The sequence below is a fragment of the Bactrocera oleae genome, chromosome 3 (assembly GCF_042242935.1).
Source record: "Bactrocera oleae isolate idBacOlea1 chromosome 3, idBacOlea1, whole genome shotgun sequence".
Classification (NCBI taxonomy): domain Eukaryota; kingdom Metazoa; phylum Arthropoda; class Insecta; order Diptera; family Tephritidae; genus Bactrocera; species Bactrocera oleae.
In genome coordinates this window covers 29432459-29455726 of record NC_091537.1, presented here as the reverse complement: position 1 = coordinate 29455726, position 23268 = coordinate 29432459, and the positions used below count along the sequence as shown (strand labels likewise).

At 34.5% G+C, this 23268-nt stretch overlaps 1 protein-coding gene across 10 annotated transcripts in view; it reads right to left on the bottom strand.

The window, feature by feature from the left end:
* Positions 1-2110: 2110 nt before the first annotated feature.
* Positions 2111-23268, bottom strand: part of LOC106623431 (uncharacterized) — a 65484-nt gene continuing 44326 nt past the window's right edge. For all 10 annotated transcript variants that reach the window (XM_036375553.2, XM_036375510.2, XM_036375506.2 and 7 more), the window contains 7 exons: positions 9493-9617; positions 7049-7125; positions 6848-6955; positions 6424-6744; positions 5978-6362; positions 5747-5859; positions 2111-2469 (listed from right to left, as the gene is read on the bottom strand). In XM_036375553.2, the coding sequence (XP_036231446.2) occupies positions 2331-2469; positions 5747-5859; positions 5978-6362; positions 6424-6744; positions 6848-6955; positions 7049-7125; positions 9493-9617 (1268 nt within the window). In that variant the 3' untranslated portion in view covers positions 2111-2330. The remainder of the gene's footprint in view (positions 2470-5746; positions 5860-5977; positions 6363-6423; positions 6745-6847; positions 6956-7048; positions 7126-9492; positions 9618-23268) is intronic.

The window sequence follows — 23268 nt, the reverse complement described above, 5'->3', positions numbered from 1 at the left end:
AATTCTTTTGTATACCTTTGGAATGGCGAAAAATCGATAACGGTTCTCCAACATTTCTATATCAGTTATAGAATAGAAATAGAACTTTGCTTTCATCTTGATCACCTCGTTGAAGTAAAATCTTTTCCAGTCAGTCACTTTTTGAGTAAGGAAAAGATAGTTGGTACAGGCCCAATGTGGCACGGATGGTGGATGTGGAACAGATTATGGTGTATCACAACCTTTTTCATGTTTCCTTTTTGATCGATGTTCAAACTTGTGTTATGCATTGTAAAAATTTGACAATGCTATAATCTTCTGATATTATTAACTCGTTTAATTTCAGTTTACCCTAACCTCACAAAATTTAAGCATTTGTATCTTTTGTTCTTAAACGTGGAGTATTCTGGAACAGATTTTTTATCAATCCATTGCTTTGCCTCAACGGCGTCTTCCCAACAAGGCTCTGTATGACAAACTCTAGCTCATTAATTCACAAGTAAACAGTCCACAAAAAGTGTCACTGCTTAAGGATAATCAATTAATGGACTTTTATTGAACATAATTTGAATACTCGGTCATATTTTGGGTTTATGTGGATGGTGCAGAAACCCAGACTGTAACGAAAAAAAGACGAAATAAATGCCATGTAGACATAATAATGGGTTGGAAAAAATAACAACTAAGGAAGGGCTAAGTTCGAATGTAACCGAACATTTTATACTCTCGCAAAGTCAAATGGTATACTCGTTTTAGATTTCTTTGTGGATCTTGCCGCCTTGTTCTATGTTGACCGATATTTTCGGTAAATAGTCAACTATAGACACTGGGGTCCACATATTCAGTACCTAGGGGCTTGAACAGTTTTGGATAAATTTAGATAATTTTTGGTCACAAGGTGGCATACTTTAAGCGTATTATTCACGCAAAGTTTTACGCCGATATAATCATTGTTGCTTGATTTGCATTATGGAAAGTGAAAAAATCAGATGGAATTTGAAATGATGTTATATGGGAAATAGGCTGTGGTTGTAATCCGATTTCACCCATTTTCGTACTATAACATAGAAATATGAGAAGAATATTATGTACTTATACTATCCCAGAGATAAAATTTAATGTCTCTGGCTTGTTTAGTGCTTGATTTACCGCGCTTTTAGTAGTTTTTAATAGTACCGTTACATGGGGAGTGGGCGGGGTTGTCACCCGATTTCACCTATTTTCACATCGTCGATAGCAATGCTAAAAACATTTGTTCCCAGTATATTTTGTTATTATAGCTAAAGTGGATTAGGAGATATGCACATTAAACTTATTAGGAGGCGGAATCACGCCCACTTAAAAAAAATTTCAACTGCAGATGCCCCTTCCTAATGTGATCCTGTACACCAAATAACAGTTTTGTATCTTGTCGTGGAGCTTAGTTATGGCAATTTATTTGTTTTTGATTAATGGCGTTGTATGGGCGTGGCAGTAGTCCGATTACGCCCATCTGCAATACCAACCGTCTTACGGTACCAAAAAACATGTGTACCTGGATTTCAACTCGTCTCTTCATCCTGATCATTTATATATACATATATAACCCTATATCTAACTCGATTATTTTTAGGTGATACAAACCACCGTTAGGTGAACAAAACTATTATACTCTCTAGCAACAAGTTGCGAGAGTGTAAAAAAAACATATTTGCTGTGTAGTTGAAAGAATTATTATGATAGACATTTGGCTACAAAATCATTAACTCTCATCCCGTGAATGATGTTCTGAGTGTCCAAAACGCTCCCAATGCAAATGAAGAGCGGGTGTTGGCTTGCCAAACCAAAAATAACTTTAAAAGGATTCTAGATACTGCAGCAGATAAGCACCCTTTTACTCAGATTTGATACCGATCGATTAAAGCATATCCATAACATTACCTCCAATGTCACCTAAAATTTAATGATCTAACATCGCTTTCTCTAATGTGCACCACCATCGCAGCTGTCCGTTTTCTGGATTACCGTTATAATAAATCGCGAAAAACTTCTAAGTACTGACCACTAAAAAAATTTAAACATTACGTCAAGTTCAGGGAAGGTATATCCCATAGATCTTTGTCAATTACCATTCCAGTAAATCAAGGTGCAATAGTGTTAAAAATGTATATTTATTGGACATGCTCCTACGATCTATCGTTAAAAACATAGTGAGTGTATATTTTTTATAACATACAAGCATTCTTAAAAGTAAATTTAAACATTTTTCAGTTTCTCTGTTTTCCATTTATAATCACGTTCATTGCCTTATTCATAATTTGAATAAAATTTTTGACATGTAAGACGAATCCAGTAGAGCCCAGGCCCTCTAATTAATTAAGTTTCTTTATGTGATAGGTAACGCGAGGATTTTCATCATTCTCTAGTGTATCGATTACACGTCTTGGTAATGTTATCGGCGGCAGTAGTATTGATTCTGCAGAGTCATCATCCCTACTCCTTCCTCCGTGTCTGTAGGTATAAAGAGTATGGTGTAAGTATTATATACTATATACTTTGTACTCGTATTTATAATATGTTTTAAATTCATGAGGTCTCAAAAAAGCTTTTGCAGCTCAAAATCTTACATAAGTGTTAAATAACTTAATTTAATAATAATTTAATTATATATGGTATGTATTTAAACGATTTGCCAAGATAGAATTAAATACTTTAATTTGGATTTAGTTTTTGACACTATATATCAGAAATGCTAGAATTTGAACATATCATTATATGCAGATCTAAACGAATGAAACTAATTTCGGATATACGAATATAATGTTAGGGACCTCATAAAAGTTACAAAGAATTTTATACATAGGGCTGCTCATAAAAAAGTTAGGAATAAAAAATTTTCGTAGATTCGGATATCGCAATAAGAGAATTTAGACCATAGATCCAAAACTACGAGATTTTATTTGTATAAACTATAAATGTGAATATCTGGATATTTGAAAGGACGATTAACAAAATACCGGATCTTCTTAAATCTGAATATCCGCACAAAAGTACATAAACTGAATATCCATCTAATCGTGATTTTATTCAAGTTAGCAGATAAACCATATGGATGTGAATATGTACCTAGTTCTGCAATAAGTTCTGTTACACGTTCAGCCGTTGTAAAAATGAAACTAAAACAATTGTTTTTTAAATGTTAATTTTATTTAATAATGCATATATTAAATGAACGATGTAGAAAATTTTATTAGGAATAGTCACCTTTTGTTTTTACCCAAGTTTTAACCGGTTCGACCGATCAGACTCTCTAATTTCTGTTTTCCAACTCTGATCGCAAACCGTTGTCCAATCGATTAAAATATGGACTTCCAGACCGTTAATCATCTGCAGCTATGAAACCAGGAATATTGCTAGAGGAGAATCTTTCTGGAAGGAAGTATTACTTCACTGTTTTATCACGCTATACCCCTTTGTCCCAGTTTTAACCTTATAACAGTAGATGGATGGTGTTCATGTTGAAATTTTGGAATAATATTTTTTTGCATAGATGACAGTGAATAATTTTTCATCAGTAAAAATAATACTTTCGTGGTCGTAATTTGCTTCAAGCTTTCGGAAAATGACCAGCTGATCGATAGAAGGCTTTCATGTGGAGATCACCTTGAATAAGTCTTGACATTGTTTTGGTCAATACACCTATTTCCTTTCATATAATAATTATAAAAACAAGTAAGGAAGAGCAAAGTTTGGGTGTCGCCGATTAAAAGAGCCAGAACCATTAAATTTCTCTGCCAGGATGGCGGGGAAGGGCTTTATGGGAGCCGTTGTAAAAATTGTACGATGGGCGTGTCACCGCCCACTTTTCAGTGAAATTCTATATCTCAGGAACTAATAAACCATTTTTAAACAAATTTGTTAGCCAATCATTTCTATTAGTCACTGTTAAAATTGGCGAAATCGATTGACAACCACGTTATTTCCCATATAGCACTTTTAAGTTATCGACAATTAAAATTCAGGGAAATGTTCTTGTGATAATATATCCTTGTGCCAAAAATGGGTAAAATCTTAGCCCAAATACCTAATGTAAATATTTTCGAACATCCGGTTGACTTTACACTGCATCTATCGGTCAATAAGTTAAAAATCTGAATGAAATTGCGAAACAATCTCTTTCTAATAATAGTGTATCTTCTTGCCTGTAATTGTAAATAATACATGCAATACTGTCTACTTTTGATTAATATATAATATTTACGAAAATCTAGTATATCACCTAACCTTGCGAAAGTATAAAATGTTCGGTTATACCCGAATTTAGAACTTTTTTACTTGTTTTTTCTTAAATACGATGCCACCTAACTACCTATAGAACCGTGATGGTTCTTGGTTTCGGGACCTGATTGAGGTAACATCTTATATGGAAAGAAAAATTTATAGAGGGTGATCCATTTTGAGGTTCCCTACTTTTATAAAAAAAAAAATAGAATATGCAAATTTAAATGGGAATGTTATTATCATTCGAAATAACATTCTTTGGCATTTATTTTTTGAAAGATCTCTTTCAAATGTTGGCCGCGTTTTCGTCGCAAATGGTCCATCCGTTGAGTGCAATTTTCGGTGACTCAATCGAGCATTTCAACTAGTAACTGACAAATGACACTAATGATGTTTTGTTCCAAGACCTGAAACGAAGAGGGATTATCCGCATAGGCTTTAGAGTTTACATATCCACATGAAAAAGTCTATCACACGATCTTGGTGGCTAATCGACCGGCCCAAACCGTGAAATTATGTGCTCACTGAAGTGTTGTCTCAATAAATCCATTGATTATTGCGATGTGTGAGAAGAGGCGCCGTCTTGTTGAAACCAAATGTCGCCTAGATCACAAGCTTCAATTCCAGGCATCAAATAGTCGGTTATCCTGGCGCGATATTGACGGTCGCCATTGATGGTTACGTTCTCCCCGACATCATTTTTAAAAAAATATGGATCGATGATTCCACCGGTCCACAAACCACACCAAACATTTGTTTTTTTATAGATAAAATGGTAGCATCTGAATCTCTTCAAGTTGTTGTTTATCCCAACTGCGGCAATTTTGCTTGTTTACATACCCATTGAGCCAGAAATGGGCCTCATCGCTGAACGAAATTTGACTCAAAATCGTCGGATCTTCTTAGAACTTTTCAAGAGCCCATAGAGGGAAGCGATGTCGCTTGGGAAGGTCGAGCGGCTTTAGTTCTTGCACAAGCTGTATTTTGTACGCTTTCAATTTATAATCTCGACGTTAAATGCGCCAAGTCGTTTTATACGTCAGTCCGAGTTGCTGCGATCGGCGCCGAAACGATCGTGTACATTCTTAGCTATGGCCGCTATATTTTCTTTACTGCGTGCTGGACGTGGTCTATTCGGTCGAATATTATTTAATAATGAATGCTGGGTCTCAAGATGGGTGATAGTGTTGCGAAAAGTATGCTGATTATGTTCACCATAAGTGGAGCGAAGCACGCGATACACATTCTTTACAGTACGTACTTGGATCACCCAATATAATGGTTGCCGGTGTAGTATCATAGAATAAGTTTATCTAAAGGTGGCCGGTCGGTAGGTAGTGTAAAACAATCTTTCTCCGAAGTAGCTTAAAGTTTTTATAAAACTTTCTATTTATCGTCCACCCTCAACATGCCGTTGATAATGTGAACTTTTCCTATTTGGACTTAACAACAAATTCCATGCTTTTAATAATACGTTTCTTTACGTCTACACATATATGGTATATACCTTTCATCCCGATGATCTCTACATATTACAAGTTTAAATATAAAGCCGGCCAGCAAAAGTAGGGCCAGAAACAAAGTTATTACGAACAGTAAACCACCAATCCAGACACCATTCTACAAAGCAAAAAGAAGCGTTAGAGTTATTGTAGTCATAAAGTAACAGTATTGAGTATTGTAATAAGAGAGTACTGCATGATATAGGCCGTAAGTTATATTATATAATGTGTCTTACCAATATATACGTCTCGCAATTACAAGATTTGTTTTGTTTTGCTTTAATCATGTCCAGTATAGTTGCACATGATCCTAGCGCATTTTTAAGACTGCGTTCAACATTTGTTTTATAATTATTTACGTTAGTAATTATTATTGGTACATCGTGAATGTTGTAGTATACACATTTTTCGTAAGTTGTTTTACACATATCTTTCACTTCGCCATAGATGGACGGAATAGATACTGCAAAGTCTCTACCAACTATGTAGGCTGCTCGGCATTTCCAAAATTCCATTTTGCTGACTGTTGGGTTAAATTTGCTTGCTTTAACTGCCATATTCAAATTGCAATTCGAAAACTTTACACGATCGTGATAATAAGTTTCATTAATTTTTATAATCCTACATGATAATTATATAAATGCAAATGAAGGCGAGTAAGAAAAAGTAAAAATTTACTAACCAATCGTCTGTTAAGAATCTCGAATTATATATGACATGTGCTAAGCGTATAGGTGTCAGCCAGGTTGATGTGATAGACTTAAATTTACAAAAGTGATTTTTTTTCGGCAATTTCTCAACTTCTGGTCGTAACCTCTGGAGGATCGTCATGTTCAGGGGTCGACAAGTGTCTTCGCAGATTTCCTGTATTTTCGCTGTATTTAAATCTATCCACTTGGAAAAGGGGGGAATCAAATTATTTTCCAACAATAATGTATAGAAATTCTGATCGTTGGTGCAATCTGTTAACATTACGTGATTGAAATTTTGTTTCTCAGCCGATCTGTTGTTAAAACAAAAGGGTTGTTAGGTTAAGAAATGCATAAAAATCCTTTGGAAAAAATTAAATAAACGTTAGTTATTAATATAAGAAGACTTAAACTTACTCTTCCATTTTATGACAGAATCCATTATATTCAATAATCCCATAAAAGAAATGGTAAAATGTAACAAACGCCATCAGTATTAAAAGCAGGGTGAGGATTATATAAATACTTGAAAAAATTGTGTATGAATAAATTTTGAAAATTTAGCTGCACGGATAGTTTATTCCAATTTTCATTGCATTTTCTTGCATGTGAACTTACAATAAAAGAGCTTTGATCATAACATTCCCTTTTGTACACAATGAGCACATCACAAGTAAGAAAAACATCACAAGAACCTGTAAGTGCATTGGAAAGATATTACAACCAATTAGAAATAAGCATAGTTGAATTTAGTTCGAGCGATACCGAACCATAGACACACTTGTTCACAGTAGGAATTTATTGTAGGAGAGAGTTAGTATTCATTATTTGGAGAAGTACGTTGGATTTTTAAATGACGAAATTTATATATGACATGCTACGTATACCTCATTTATTATTTAAGTTATCCAAAAGGTAGTAAATGAAGGGACGCAGTTCATATATGTATTCCTTATATGAAATTATCGGACTTCTCGGATTTGATATTTTATGAAATGGTGGCAAGCACCTGACACATTTGATATAAGTATGTTAATTTAAAAATATGATCTTACCCACATTCACTTAAATGTAGCGTTTGACACATACGATATATGTAGTTGTACGAGATGGACAGGCAGACATACGTAGCGTAATAAATTATACCCTTCTCCCAAAACATTTTGATGTATAGGGTCTACCAATAAAAACAACGTGATGTTAAAATGAAATAAAGCAATCAAATTTGGTCAAAATGGGTTCTGTTTATTTGTTATGCAAATAATTTTATGTCATTTATGATTTAAACAATATGTCGGCCAAATAGCTCCGCTTGCTTATTTCCACGCTTTTACGCCAATTTTCGATGGCTGGAATTTTGGCTATAGTGCGCTGCTCTGAGTGTGTTCGAGCTCCTCGAGCGTTGCTGGTTGATTGGAGTAAACCTATGATTTAACATACCCCCAGAGAAAATAATCGAGAGGATCTATTGATGGTAACGGCATTACCTGCCTCATTTCGAAAAAAATAAAGCCCGATGATGTCGCCATACCACAATCCGCACCAAACGGTCAATTTTAGGGAATGCAATTGCGTTTCCTAAAACACACGAGGATTTAACTCATCTCAGTAGCGACAATTTTGTATGTTGACGAAGCCATTAAGTCAGAAATGCGCCTCATCTGAGATGATCTTTCGATTAAATGAATTTGCGTAATTCGTAATATGACGTTAATTTGCGTAATAATCTTGGACAATTTCCAAACGTTGTACCAATGAACACAAACCTGAACACAATAACAAAATTTGACACCAACCCGTAAACAAACATGGCCACCACGAGCTGTCAAAATCACGTCATCCCTATAGGTAGACGCTGTACTTTCTTTGTTCGGTCTATATTAGCTGTCTTCTATTTCTTTGAATTCGTACAAGAGAGTATGCGGACACCGCAATAAAGTGGTATAGCCTTTATCTATATGCTGCCAAGCTCATTTGTCGGAACCGCCGCTATCGGATCACTATAGCATATAGCTGCCATACAAACTAACCTATCAAGCTCAGGTCTTTGTATGGAAAACTTTTTTCGATCGAAACAATTCAACCATAAAAACTGTTAGTCAACGCATTCGCAGAAATCCCCTTAGAAACCAGAAAAATTTGTAAGGAAAATGGGTATATGGATTACAATAATGTCAAAACTTATTCTAGATGATCTCCACATGAAAGCCTACCATCGGCCAACTGGTTACCTACAGACAAGACTCTTGAAGCAAATTAGGCTCAACAGATGTAAGCGGCGGTTTCACGCGGCACGCGGTAACAGCCATTAAAGTATCGCTTTTACAGATGAAGAAACGTGTGCAATAAGCAAAACGTCAAAATTCACGCCAAAACTTCTAAAGACGCAAAACATGTTATTTCAACGGCTGAATGTGGTCACCATTCAGCTCCTGTAATGGATTGGTAGGGAATCTCATGTAAAGGCGTTACACCTCTTCACTTCTATGAAAGCGGGGTTAAAATTGGGACAAAAGTGCACCACCAGAATGTTTTAGAAGGTTACCAACCCTTTTAGCTAAACAATATTCTCTTCGGTGGAGAGCATTGGATCTTCCATAGGATCCACCCAAAGCAAATATCACGTGAAAAGTGGCTTAAAAACTATTTTCCTGGTTTCATAGCTGCAGATGATTGGCCGACGCTAAGTTCAGATTTGAATCCATGGGACAACAGTTTGTGGTCAGAATTGGGGAACATAGCCAAAAAGAAATTTGATGAGAGTTAGAAACTGTGTGTACTACTATTGGTCAATGGCCGAATCGTTTGAGAGCTTGTGTTAAAGCAAAATGTGACCATTTCGAATAAAATTTTGTATAGCGTTCATTTAATATATGCATTATTAAATAAAATTAACTTAATTATAAAATATATTAGAGTTTCGTTGCCTCAACTTCAAATAGTTTTCGGCCTCAACTTGTAACAGAACTTATGGCAGGAGTAAGTACGTAATTATACATTTTACAATAAGTCATTTTTCGCGCAATATAAGGGAGTAGGGTATACTTTCTTTAAACACTTACCACAATCGCCATAATGCACGCGACGTGAGCGAATTTGTATGGAGGCGCGATCAGTGGATCCTCACTCAGCGAATGTGATTTCAACTTTTCTGCAAGATAAACTTGCTGCCCTCTAGCATAAGAAGCTTTTAAATATATAGAAATTAAATTTATTAGTTGAGTTTGATTTTATTATATATTATAAAAGAGTAGGAATATGATCGTTGAATAATTGATTTGTAAGACCAATTATTAAACTCAATGAAGATTCTAATTGCCTTACCGCTGATGGGGGACAGAAAAAGACTTCATTGAGCTGAGAACTTATTCATTCTAATTTTATTTTGTTAAATGCATCGCTTATATACTATTTACAAATCTTACTATCTAATTAAATGTATACATATGTATGAGTGCATTTGGCATGCACACCACATAGGGTTGTTTTTAAGTACAACTCAATACATGTGTGTGTGTGTGTATGTCCGTATGTATGTAGCACATTGTTTATGCTACATGTTATGGGATTGTTTTCAAGTGCACATGTGCACTTCCAATCAATTGCTTAAATATATATCTTAGGTCTACAAGTTATCATATGAGTGTATATTTGTTTATGTGTTTGCTTATGTATGTATGTATGCCTGTTAAATATATTTGAGCATACATATTTAGGATTAGTGGACTGTATATTCTAACATGTTTCTTATCTTAATATGTAAAATAATAAAACTAAATTTATTGCTGCACGCCGTCTTTGTCCTTGTGGTTCTAACGCACATGTTCATTTTCGAACAATCGTTTTGAATCATAAATACTCTCGCACTTATTATAATAGGTTTTTAAAAATATTATCAGGTAAAAATAGATAATTGTACACAGAACCATTACTTTAAATGAAATTCAGTTAAACAATATTCATACAAGTTTCAAACTGAACTTTTATAACCGTTAGAGTTCGAATTATCATGTATATGCTTCATTCGAACCTATGCTTATCTAATTTATAAGGGAGATGCTGTTATCCAAACCGACATTGTGCGATTTTGGTTTATATAATATTTTGAATAGGTTAATTTAATTATATTAAAGAAGGAAAATAGGTAAAATCGGATTACAGCCAAACTTGCTTTACATATGATACCATACCTTTTAACTATAGATATATCAAGCATTAAGGAGGATATAGAAATAAAACTTTCTATGAATATTTTATATATTATTTAATTATATTTTTCTAACACTTATTTACCGAATATGAGTTAACTTTGAATATCATAATGATATTAGTTGAGCAATATTTCTTGACAATAATCTGAGCTGGTATTACAAATAAACAAAATTGGCCCAGTACTTCTCCTTATATTAAATAAATATAATTATGTATTATCATTATTATACTCTCGCCAGTTTTGTTCACATAACGGTTGTTTGTATCACCTAAAATTAATCGAATTAGATATAGGGTTTTATATACATAAATGATCAGGATGAAGAGACGAGTTGAAATCCGAGTGACTGTCTGTCCGTCCGTCTGTGCAAGCTGTAACTTGAGTAAAAATTGAGATATCTTTATGAAACTTGGTACACATGTTTCTTGGTACCGTAGGACGGTTGGTATTGCAGATGGGCGTAATCGGGCCACTTCCACGCCCACAAAACGCCATTAATCAAAAACAAATAAATTGCCATAACTAAGCTCTAATAAGATACAAGACTGTTATTTGGCTATAATAACCAAATTCACTGAGAATAAATGTTTTTTCTATCGACCGTGTGAAAATGGGTGAAATCGGGGGACAGCTCCGCCCACTCCCCATATAACGGTACTGGTAAAAGCTACTAAAAGCGTGATAAATCAAGCACTAAACACGCTAGAGACATTAAATTGTATCACTGGAATGGTATGAGATGACTTTATAGAAACCGACTTCAAAATTAGACAATGGGCGTGGCACCGCCCATTTTAAGGTGAAAACCCATTTCGTGGGATCTGCTAAACCGATTTCAACCAAATTCAATATATAACATTATTTTCATATCTTATGTTATAGTGCGAAAATGGGCGAAAGCGGATTACAGCCACGCCTATTTCCCATATAACACCATTTTAAATTCCAGCTCATTCTTTCACTTTCCATAATGCAAATCAAACAACAATGATTGTATCGGGGTAAAACTTTGCGTGAATAATGCGTTTAAAGTATGCCACCTTGTGACCAAAAGTTGTCTAAATCGAACCAAAACTGTTGAAGCCCCTAGGCACTGAATATGTGGACCCCAGTAGACTTTGTACCGAAAATATCGGTCAATGTGTAAGATATATAATTTTAATTTATATAATAAAATAAATAAATGAAACTCTCGATAATAATATGTCTTTGTGTCAAAAATGGGTTGAATCGCATCAATACTTCCTTTAATATAAAATTTTGCCAACACCTGACGTAATTTTCCGGGCTTTGATCTTTGCAAGTTGCGAGAGTATAAATTGTTCGGTTACACCCGAGCTTAGAACTTCCTTACTTGTTTTAGTTGAGTTTATGCAGAAAATATCGGTGAAAGTGTGAGTTACTTTTATAAATATTCTTGAATATAGAAGTGAGGACGTCTTCGAAAATTTTCAAATTGAAAAAATTATAGTAGGTAGATACCCATTGGAAAATGAAAATATAATAATATAAACAAGAAAAAACGTTAACTTCGGTTGCACCGAATTTAGAATACCCTTCACAAATACGAAAGGTTCCTTAGAAGAACTTGATTCCGATCATGCAGCTTGTATGGCAGCTACATGCTCTAGTGATTCGCTCTGCACAATTTTAAGAAGATATCTATTCAAATGAAGAAGTTTTCCATACTAGAACTGGAAATGGCCATTATCGGACCACTATAGCATTTGATCCCGATTTTTCAGTTTGTATGGCAGCTAAATGCTATAGTGGTCCGATAACGGCCATTTCGACAAATGAGCAGCTACTGGGTGAGAAAAGCTTGCTAAATTTAAGATTGATATCTCAAAAACTGAGAGACTAGTTCGCGTATATACAGGCGGACGGACAGACTGACAGCCATATGTGCAATTGTTATATGTAGCATAATTTTTCATTAAACTAATGTAAATCCTATATTAAACATTCAGTTAATTTTACTAAGATATCTTACATATTGACCGATATATACGGTATACGGAAATTTGAAAATCTTTTATTAGGTTATATAAAATATATAGAAGATTGGCACGATTTTATCTATTCTTGGCATTACTACATATTTGAACTAGGAACAGATGCCCTCAGCGTTTCATTAAAGTACTTCCCATACAGTCAACAATATCCTGATATTAGTTTAATTGGGGCTAGTGCAAGTTTTCACCCGATTTTTTATATTTTAGGCACACAGATGCACCGTTAGGACAAAAACACGCTCAGATATATGGGGTATAAAGTCAGCCGGAAGTTCGAAAATCTTTATATTAGATATAAAGGGGCTAAGGGAAATATTTTCTCGAGTTAACCAATTTATGACATATAGACATATTACTAAGAATAAAGGATTTTTTTCCTAATTTCAATAATATATCTCACACACTGACCTTTATTTTCGGTAGAACCTCAGCCACAGGCTCGGGGGTCCATATTTCCGGTATCTTGGGGTTTGAATAGTTATGGTCCCATTTGGACCATTTTTAAACTTGAGATATCAATATTCATGCAAAGTTGTATACTAATATATTAATTGGTACTAGATTTGTATACTGGAAAGTGAAAATATCAGATGAAATTTAAAGTTTTGTTACGTGGAAGGTAGAAGTGGTTGTATTCCGATTTCACCAATTTTATATGTAACATGGGAATATCAAAATAGTCCTAGGTACAAAATTTGACACCGGCTCTCATAACATCCCGCATGTAAAATTTCATGTCTCTGACGTTTTGAGTTATTGATTTATCGTCCTTTTAGAAGTTTTTACAAAATAGTTATATGGGGACTGGGCGTCGTTATCATACGATTTTATCTATTTTTATACTATCGTAAGAAGGGATGAAAAAATTTGTCTTATGCAAATTTGGGTCAAATAGCTTTATTGGTTTAGAAGATATAAGCATTAAACTTTATAGGGGGCGGGGCTACGCCCGCTTTTGAAAATTTCTCCAACCATAGATGCTCCTACACAAATACCTGCGCCAAATTACAGGTTTATATCTCAATTATGTGCTTAGTGATGGATTTTGATAGGTTTTCATATAATGGCAGATTGTGTGCGTGGCAGTGGTCCGATTATGCCCATCTACAAAACCAAACGTGTCTACTAAGTCTTATCGAGATATCTTAATTTTTATTCAAGTTACAGCTTGCAAAGGCGAGCAGATGGACGGACAGACAGACAGTCACTTCGTCTCGTCATCCTGATCATTTATATATATAACCCTATATCTAATTCGATTATTTTTAGGTGATACCATAGGTGAACAAAATTATTATACTCTGTAGCAACGTGTTACAAGAGTATAAAAATGTTTCGAAAAATTTAACATTCATTGTTCGATTAATCGTGAATGGATTACAATCAAATTTGTATCTTATTTACTTATACAATGAGTCATAGACTCAATTAGTTTTAAACCTATATCTACCTGACTTCCAGTCAGCGATAATTATATTAATTAAGATATATCTGACATAAACTTAACCGAAGAGGGTAAATTTAATATTTATATGGAGTTGATTTTCAGCAAGTCAACCAGACGATCGGAATTTATTACATTAGGGATAAAAAATTTGGACCAAGATCCAAACCAATTCCATCCATATTAGGCGCTAAGCCACATAATTTTTAAAACAGATTTTTCACTTAATTTCTTTAAAAGGTCACATATTTGAAACAATCTAAGCTGTTTAAAGAAAGACGGCAAGTCGAAAATCACTATATAGGGTATATTGATGACAGAAAAGGCCTGGGTTGACTGCACTTACTTTTGACGATGCTCAGGTATACTCGAAAACATATTTTCGAGCAATTTTATAAAAAAATAGCTCATAAACTGACCGACATATACGACGGATGATTTGTTCGAAGAACGAAATTGATTATACCTATGTAGTACTTATATGGACGTTGGTGGAATTCAAATTCCGTTTTCACATACATATGTTCCGCACTAAACATAAAATCTGCAACATTATACAATACATTCAGTTAATTTTCCTAAGACATCTTACATATTGACTTATTTTTTGACATTACCGCTTATCATTAACAAAAAAATAGGTTTATGAGTTTCATTAAGGTATCTGACATACCATCACCTATATATGAGGTATAAAGTCAACCGGATGATTTAAAATCATAATATTAGTTACATAGCGGCTAGAGCAAGTCTTTACCCGAAGTTATCCATTTTAAACACAAAGGAATAGGTTTATTAGAAAAACATGCTCTTTCAAGTTCATAAAGGTAGGTAGGGTAGGTAGAGTGATTGTCTGACGACGCACCTATGTAGGTATATAGGAGGCCCATTGTGATATCACCGGGACTAATATCCCTTCACTCTATTGTCTTCCTTCTTAACCACCCGGTGCTTCCGATAAAGTTCATCAGTACAAAAAATTTTATTTGTGCAACCTCTGAAATGTCGTCAAGAAACCCTCGACCAATAGTTGCGATTCTTTTCCTATAAAGGCCTTGCATCCGCATAGAAGATGTTTTACCGTCTCCTCTTCTTCTACCTCCTGGATACCAGCTCCGGCTTACTAGCATTTAGGTTTAGTTAGCACGATACGGTCCAACGATTTATGTCATTTAATATTTTCTGCATAAGGTTAGCGAGGATATTCGGAAATTTACCTCTAACCGAAACCGCCACATTATCAGGGTAGGCCACATGTCTTCCTTTTTTTTCTAAACCTAACAATAACTTATTTATTGTTAAAATTCAGAGAAGCATTAAAATAAAAATTGCCCTGCTCGTGAGCATCTGTTCAATCAATTTCTGAGATGCTCAAATCTTAAAGCGTACTCAGCATGGCCACAGGCTGGATATTATTGAAAGCGCCGTCTATATCTAAGAAGGCTTCTAGGGTGTATTCTTTAACCTCCAGAGATTTTGTAATCTCGTTTGCCACTGAGCTATATGCTGTCTTTATGGGAACAACCAATTTTCTAGGTTTAATTTGTTTCTTATGTATATTTCTATTAGTCTTTCCAATGTTTTTAAGATGAATAGGGAAAGAATAATTGGTCTAATTAAGGTAACCGATACCGATTTCATTAAGGTGACCGATATATGCGATATAAAGTCAACTTTTTTTGAATTCGAAAATCTTTATATTAGGTATATGCTCCGATTCAAGCCATTTTTGATATACAGGCATACTATTATCAGAAAAGGATCCTTTTAAGTTTCTATAATATATTTTACAGTTTGACCGATATTTTTGATAAATAAGTCGATTTGGACAGTATTTGGTCGCAATGTGGTGTACTTCAAACGCGCTATTCATGCATTCATTGGCTCTTGATTTGTATATTGAAAAGTGAAATAATTAAATGGGAAGTAGTTCTAACATAGGCATGTCAGGATAATGTTATCCATCGTATTTGTTATCGAAATCGATATGCGTTTTCACCTAAATATGAGGTGCCACGCCCATCGTCTAATTTTGACACTGGTTCCTATAAACCCCTCACGTACCATCTCGGGTGAAAAAGTTAATGTTTCTTTATTATCGATATAACGGTTTAGGAGATATGTACATTAAAACTATTAAAATACGTCGCGATGGCCACTTTTTCAAAATTGTTTAAACCGCAGTTGCCACTCCGAAATGCAATTCATTGTATCAGTGCTGTATCTTATTTATAAATTGTGTTTTGTGCAGAAATTCAATTCGCTATCCTGGTCATTATATATATAGGGTGCCCCAAAAATAACGCAAGATTTAAATTTGCCGCCATATATGCAGTAAAATGTTGACAACCCTAAAAAATCAAATCGACAGCTGACAGTTTAGGCTTCGTAAAAATGGAGTGTACACGATAGAACAACGTGTCTCCATTATTGAATTATATTGCAGAAATAGTGAAAGCTTGAACATAATAGTGTTTTAATTCAGAATAGTGTATTAACTTCTTCAACTGAGAAAAGATTAATTGGAAAATTTTGGGAAATAGGATCCATTTTTTATGGGGATATTTTAAATCACAGGTCTATTGAAACTGTACTTCTGCTCAAATATAAACGAGACTGGCTCAATAAAACAAAAACGGTTAATTATTCTTCAATATTTATTTTATCCCCTTCAAAATAGTCACCATTAAAGGCGATACACATATGCCACCTTTTTCCAATCTTCATAACACTTCTGGTAGGCCGCTTTAGGTATGGCTTTCAGTTCCTTCTTCGAATTCTCTTTTATGACTTCAATCGACTGAAAATGCTTTCCACGAAGCGGCAATTTCAGTTTAGGGAAAAGAAAAAAGTCACACGGTGCCATGTCGGGTGAATACGGTGCTTGCGGAACAATAATTACGTTGTTTTTGGTCAAATAATCGCGTACAAGACGAGACGTATGAGCTGGATTTTGGAACAAGTCGAGCAGACACACGTCTCATGCCCAAAACATCGTGAATAATGCTATGAGCGGATCCATTTGATATGTTGAGCTCACTAGCTATCTCTCTTTCAGTCACACGACGATTTTCCAACACAATTTTCTTTACTTTTTCGACGTTTTCTTCGTTTATTGACGTTGCTGGACGACGATCATGGGGCAAGTTCTCCAGCGATGTACGGCCGTCCTTGAACGACTTATACCAATCAAAAATACGTGCACGTGATAAGCAAGACTCCCCATATGCCTTCTGCAACATTTTCATTGGAATAACAAAATTTCAAACAAACTCTTTGCTCAACGTTAATTTCCATAGTAAAATTCGAAAAACACGCTCGAGGTTGACTTGTTTATAGTGCCGTAAAAAAAAACTATGTGACAGATCGCGCTCAAATTTGACATGTAAACATATATCAGTCCTGCCAACCTAAGCAAAAAAAAAGTATGGCCATATGTCATGTCCTTGTCGAGTTATGGATAAAGTCTCGTTTATATTTGAGTATATGTGTTTAGCTTAAGCACTTTGGACGATATGCACATTAAACCATTTAGTGGGCGGAGCCACGCCACAATTTTTAGATCAAAAATGTATTTAGTGCTTAGTTATGGTTCTTTATAGGTTTTCATTTAATGGCATTTTATGGGCATAGCAGTAATGCGATTACACCCAACTGCAACACTAACCTCCCTTGGGTGCCAAGAAATATGTGTAGGTAGTTTCATCAAGATATCTCAATTTTTACTCAGTTATCAGTTGCTAGGATAGACGGATGGACAAACAGTCACCCGGAAGTCAACTCGTCTCGTCTCCTCATCATTTATTTATATATAACCCTAAGTCTAACTCGATTAGTATTATGTGATACAAACAACCGTTAGGTGAACAAATTATTATACTTATACTTTAGCAACATGTTGCAAGAGTATAAAAATTATGCGAAACAATTCAACATTTATTATTCGAGGAAAGGATAAAAGGATAACAATCATATTTTAGGTATATGTGATATAAACTGAATATAATATATGGGGCAAAATTGAGCAAATGAAAATCATTCTATATAGTATGTGAGAGTTGGGGTAATTCGTGAAGCGATTGGGTACATTTTAAGCCTCAACTATAATATAATATATCCAATATCATACGTTCACTTAATTTTGCTAAGTTATCTTATATATTGACCGATATATACGGTATAAAGCCAACCGGAATTTTGAAAGTTTTAAATAATTCTTATCTATATTATTAAATTTATATGGGGGCAAAGAAATATTTTGACTCGTTTTTATCCAGTTTTAGTATTACGACATATCAATACCAGAAATAGAGGCTCTTTGAATTTCATTAAGACAGCTCACAGATTGTCCAATATATAAGGAATAAATTAATAATAAAGAAAAGTAAATCAAGTATATTTGAAAATTCTTATATTAGGTGTATGAGGACTAAGGAAAGTATTTGTGCATTTCCCCCATTTAGGGCAATAAGACACAGTAGTATTAGTAAGAGATTATTTCTGAATTTCATTAAGATTTTTACATATTGATTGATAGATGCGGTATAATGTGAATCGGAAGTTCGGAAATATTTATATTAAATATATGATGTATAAAGAAAGTATTAACCAGACATTAACCATTTTTGGCACAAGTTATACTTTGATTTAACAATTTTTTGACGTAATATGAAATACCTTGAGGGCAGTATTTGTGTAAAGTTTTATTCGGATAACTCATTGATGTTTGGTTTGTATGTTGTAAAATAAAAGAATCAGATGGAGTTTGAATGTTTGTTATATGGAAAATTTGCTTTATTTTCAACAGATTTCACCCAGTTTCACAGTGTCTAAAGGGAATTTTTAGGTTACCTCACCACCCAATTTGGTGGAAGGTGGTTAAGTACTTCCTGAGATATACGGTTTTACCTAACGGTGGGCGGTGCCACCCCCGTTGTCCAATTTTTGCACCTGTTCCTATGAAGCCTTTCATTCCATCCTAGTTGTAAAATTTAATGCTTGTGGCGCATTTATTCAGTGAGCTATCGCACTTTTAGTGTTTTCCTCCATAACTGCTATATGGGGTGGGCGTGGTTATTATCTGGTTTTATCCATTTTTACAGTGTATGATAAAGTGATAAGCAAGTTTGGTTGATTTAGCTTAAGCAGGTTGGAAGATATGTATATTACACCATTGAGAGCCGAGGACTCGCCCACTTTTAACAAATTTTTGGCCCACAGGTGTCCCTGCCTACTGCGATCTGTATACTGTATTAAATAACCGTTTTGTATCTTAATTTGGTGGTTAGTAATGTAGTAATTTAATGGCGTTTTGTGGCCGTGGCAATGGCCAGATTAATTTCATTACAGTTTCTTAATTTTTACTCAAGTTATCGCTTTCACGGGTAGACGGACGGATAGATCGTCACTCGGACTTCAACATGTCATACTGATCATTTATATACCATATATATTACCCCACATCTAACTCGATTATTAGTTTTAGATGAAACAAACAAGCTTAAAATTTATGTGAAAAATTCAAATAACCCATTTTTTCACCTCATTTTGACTTAAAATCAAAAAATATCTGACGTCGATAAAATTATATGGTTAGATATACAGTTGTAAATGGTCAAGATGATGAGGCGAGTTGAAATCCGAGCGACTGTCTGCGGGTCCGTGCAAGCTGTAACTTAAGTAACAATTTAAATGTTGTAATGAAACTTGGTACACGTAATTCTCACCAAAAAAGTTAGTTCGTAGATGGGCGTAATCGGACCACTCCCACGTCAAAAAAAAAGCTATTAATCGAAAACGTATATGGTGCTATAACTAAGCCGTAAACTCAAATGCAGAACTAAAATTTGGCACAACGAATCACCTTAAGGTAGGGGTTTGAAAATCTTAAAAAAGTGGTTGTGATCCCGCTTTCTAATAAGAAGGCGCCGGAGTAAAAAGTGGGCGATGGGTGTGGCACCGCCCACATATAGGAAAAATCTCCGGACCTACCAATTTCATTGAAATTCGCTACATAACATTATCTTGAAACTTTGCACAAATAGTAGTTTTAAGGTATGCCATCTCGAGTCTTAATATTGTCAAAATCGGATCATAACTGTTCAAGCCCCACATGCCATACTGAATATGTGGACCCCTGTGCGTAATAACTTTTTTTTACCGAAAATGACGCTCAACCTATGAGATATGTTATTGAGGTGAAAATAATTTTTTTTGATAATAATATACCCTGTGTCACAAATGGGTTGAACCGGGTCAATACTTTCCTTAGCCCCCATATACCTAATATATAACTGATTTTTGAACTTCATGTTGACTTTATACTACATATATTGGCCAATGTGGCAGTTATTTTAATGAAATTAAGAAAATACACTCTATTTTTCTAATGACAGTGTATCTTTGTGCTTATAATGGATAAAATTTGGCGAAAACCCACGTATAACTGATATTCAGGATGTTGAAGCATCCGGCTGACTTTACTACATCGATATGTTTATATATATATATATATCTACAACTAGTAAGGGAGAACTAAGTTCGGGTGTAACCGAACATTTCATACTCTCGCAACTTGCAAGGATCAAAGCCCGGCAAATGACTTCGGGTGTTGGCAAAATTTTATATTAAAGGAAGTATTGATCCGATTCAACTCATTTGTGACACAAAAACATACAATACTATTAGCAAGAGTTTCATTTATTTATTTTTTTATATGAATGTCAATTATATATCTTACACACTGACTGATATTTTCGGTAAAAAGTCAACTAAAGCCACTGAGGTCTACATATTCAGTACCTATTGCCTCGAACAGTTTTGTTTCGACTAGAAATTTTTTAGTCACAAAGTGGCATACTTTAAATCCATTATTAGTTTTAAAAAAGAAAAAATAATATTTTAAATAAACCAAAATCGTTTTATGATTTCGTCAACTCCAAACGCAGGATTTCCAAATTTCCGTCCGCGATGAAATACAAATCTATCATTTCAAGTGACAATGATATTATATCCAATATGTTTGCAGAATTTTTCAAGTCAAACTACTGTAATAATTCTTCCAAAACTTTTTCTTATCAGCACGTGCTGTGTTCGAGTACTTTAATTAACGCTCCAATTATTTCTGAAGAAGACGTCCTACTTAATTTAAATAAGTTAAAACCATCTTTTAGTTATGGCCCAGACATGATACCCTCATGCTTCCTAAAAAATAGTGCCAAATATATTTACCTTCCTTTGACAAGGATATTTAATTCCTCTCTTAAACACGGTATATTTCCTTCAATATGGAAACAGTCATTTATAATTCCATTGCATAAAAGTGGATTTAGATCCAACATTGAAAACTATAGAGGTATCGAAAAACTATCAGTTATACCTAAACTTTTTGAAGCTATCATCACTGACCATATAACCTTTTCGATTTCTCCGTTAATTTCCTCATCTCAGCATGGATTTCGCAAACGGAATTCGACTATAACAAACTTACTTGAATTTGTAAACCACGTATCATTGGGTTTCAGGGAACATAAACATACGGATGTTATATACACAGACTTTAGCAAAGCTTTCGATAAAGTAAATATCTCGATTCTCATACATAAACTTGATCTGCTGGGCTTTCAGCCAAAATTCCTTCAATGAGTATCTTCCTATCTTTATAATAGAACACAACGAGTGATATTTGAGGATACACTTTCAGATACAATTAATGTTTCTTCAGGTGTTCCGCAAGGTAGTCATCTTGGCCCGATTCTGTTCCTGTTGTTTATTAACGATATCTCTTCAGTAATAGAATTCTCAAAAATTTTATTATACGCTGACGATGTAAAGCTTTTTAAATCATACACTTCAACTGAGGAAAGGTGTCTGTTGCAAACAGACTTAAACAATTTGGTTGCATGGTGTGATATAAATGATTTGCCATTGAATCTCAGTAAATGTAAGACGATGTGCTTTTCCCGTAGATCTGTGCACCCCTCTTCTTATGTAATAAAACACCATATTCTAGAGCAAGTTTTTAACTATGTTGATTTGGGAGTTAATATGGACCCTAACCTTAATTTCAGTCTTCATATTGATACCATGGTCTTGAAAGCAAAAGCTGTCCTCAGTTTTGTTAAACGTTAGTCTAAAGAATTTAGAGATCCGTATATTACAAAACACTTTATACAACTTTGGTTAGACCTATATTGGAATATGGCTCAGTTGTATGGAACCCTAGCTACCAAATCCATTCTGTTAAGTTTGAGTCTGTTCAAAAACAATTTTTACTTTCCGCTTTAAGGCATTTCTGATGGAATTCTAGGTTAAGTCTACCTCTATAGACTAGTCGTTTAAAACTTATAAATCTACCTACACTACTACCAACTTTCTAGTTGTAGGGAAATGCTTGGCATAATATTCTTAGTGAAAATCTTGAATGGAACAGTTTGCAGTTCTTTTCCCTGTCTGAAATTAAATTTAATATCCCGGTTCGCCTTTCGAGGCAGTTTAGACCTTTACTGCTAAAATCCTGCAGATCAAATTTTGAACTAAATGAACCATTCCGCCGTATATGTTATGAATTTAATTCTCATTCCAGCACATTTGACTTATTTGACCCTCTTTTCAAAATTAAAAAGACTTTATTGTTTTCTATTAATAAATGAATATGTAACAATTTATTATATTGTAACTTGGATCTTAGCTGTTGAAATTTTTGTTTCTGTAGCTGAGCAGTTTTAGATCTCAACACTTAAAAAACTCTCTTGCCTTTTCTGACTCGGCTAATTCCGCACGTATGCGGATTGCGCCCCTCGCGTCGGTTGGGCGGGAGGAGGGTAATCGTTGGGTTATTAATTAATTCACGCAAAGTTTTACCCGATACAATCATTGTTGCTTGATTTTCATAGTGGAAAGTAAAAGAATCAGATAAAATCTGAAATTGTGTTTTCTTTCGCACTATAACATAGAAATATAAGACGAATGTTATGTACCAAATTTGTTTGATTTATCGCGCTTTTAGTAGTTTTTAACAGTACCGTTATATGGGAAGTAAGCTGGGTTGTCACCCGATTTCACCCATTTTCACAATCTATCTAACTCGATTAGTTTTAGGTGATACAAACAACCGTTAGGTGAACAAAACTATTATACTCTGTAGCAACAGGTTGCGAGAGTATAA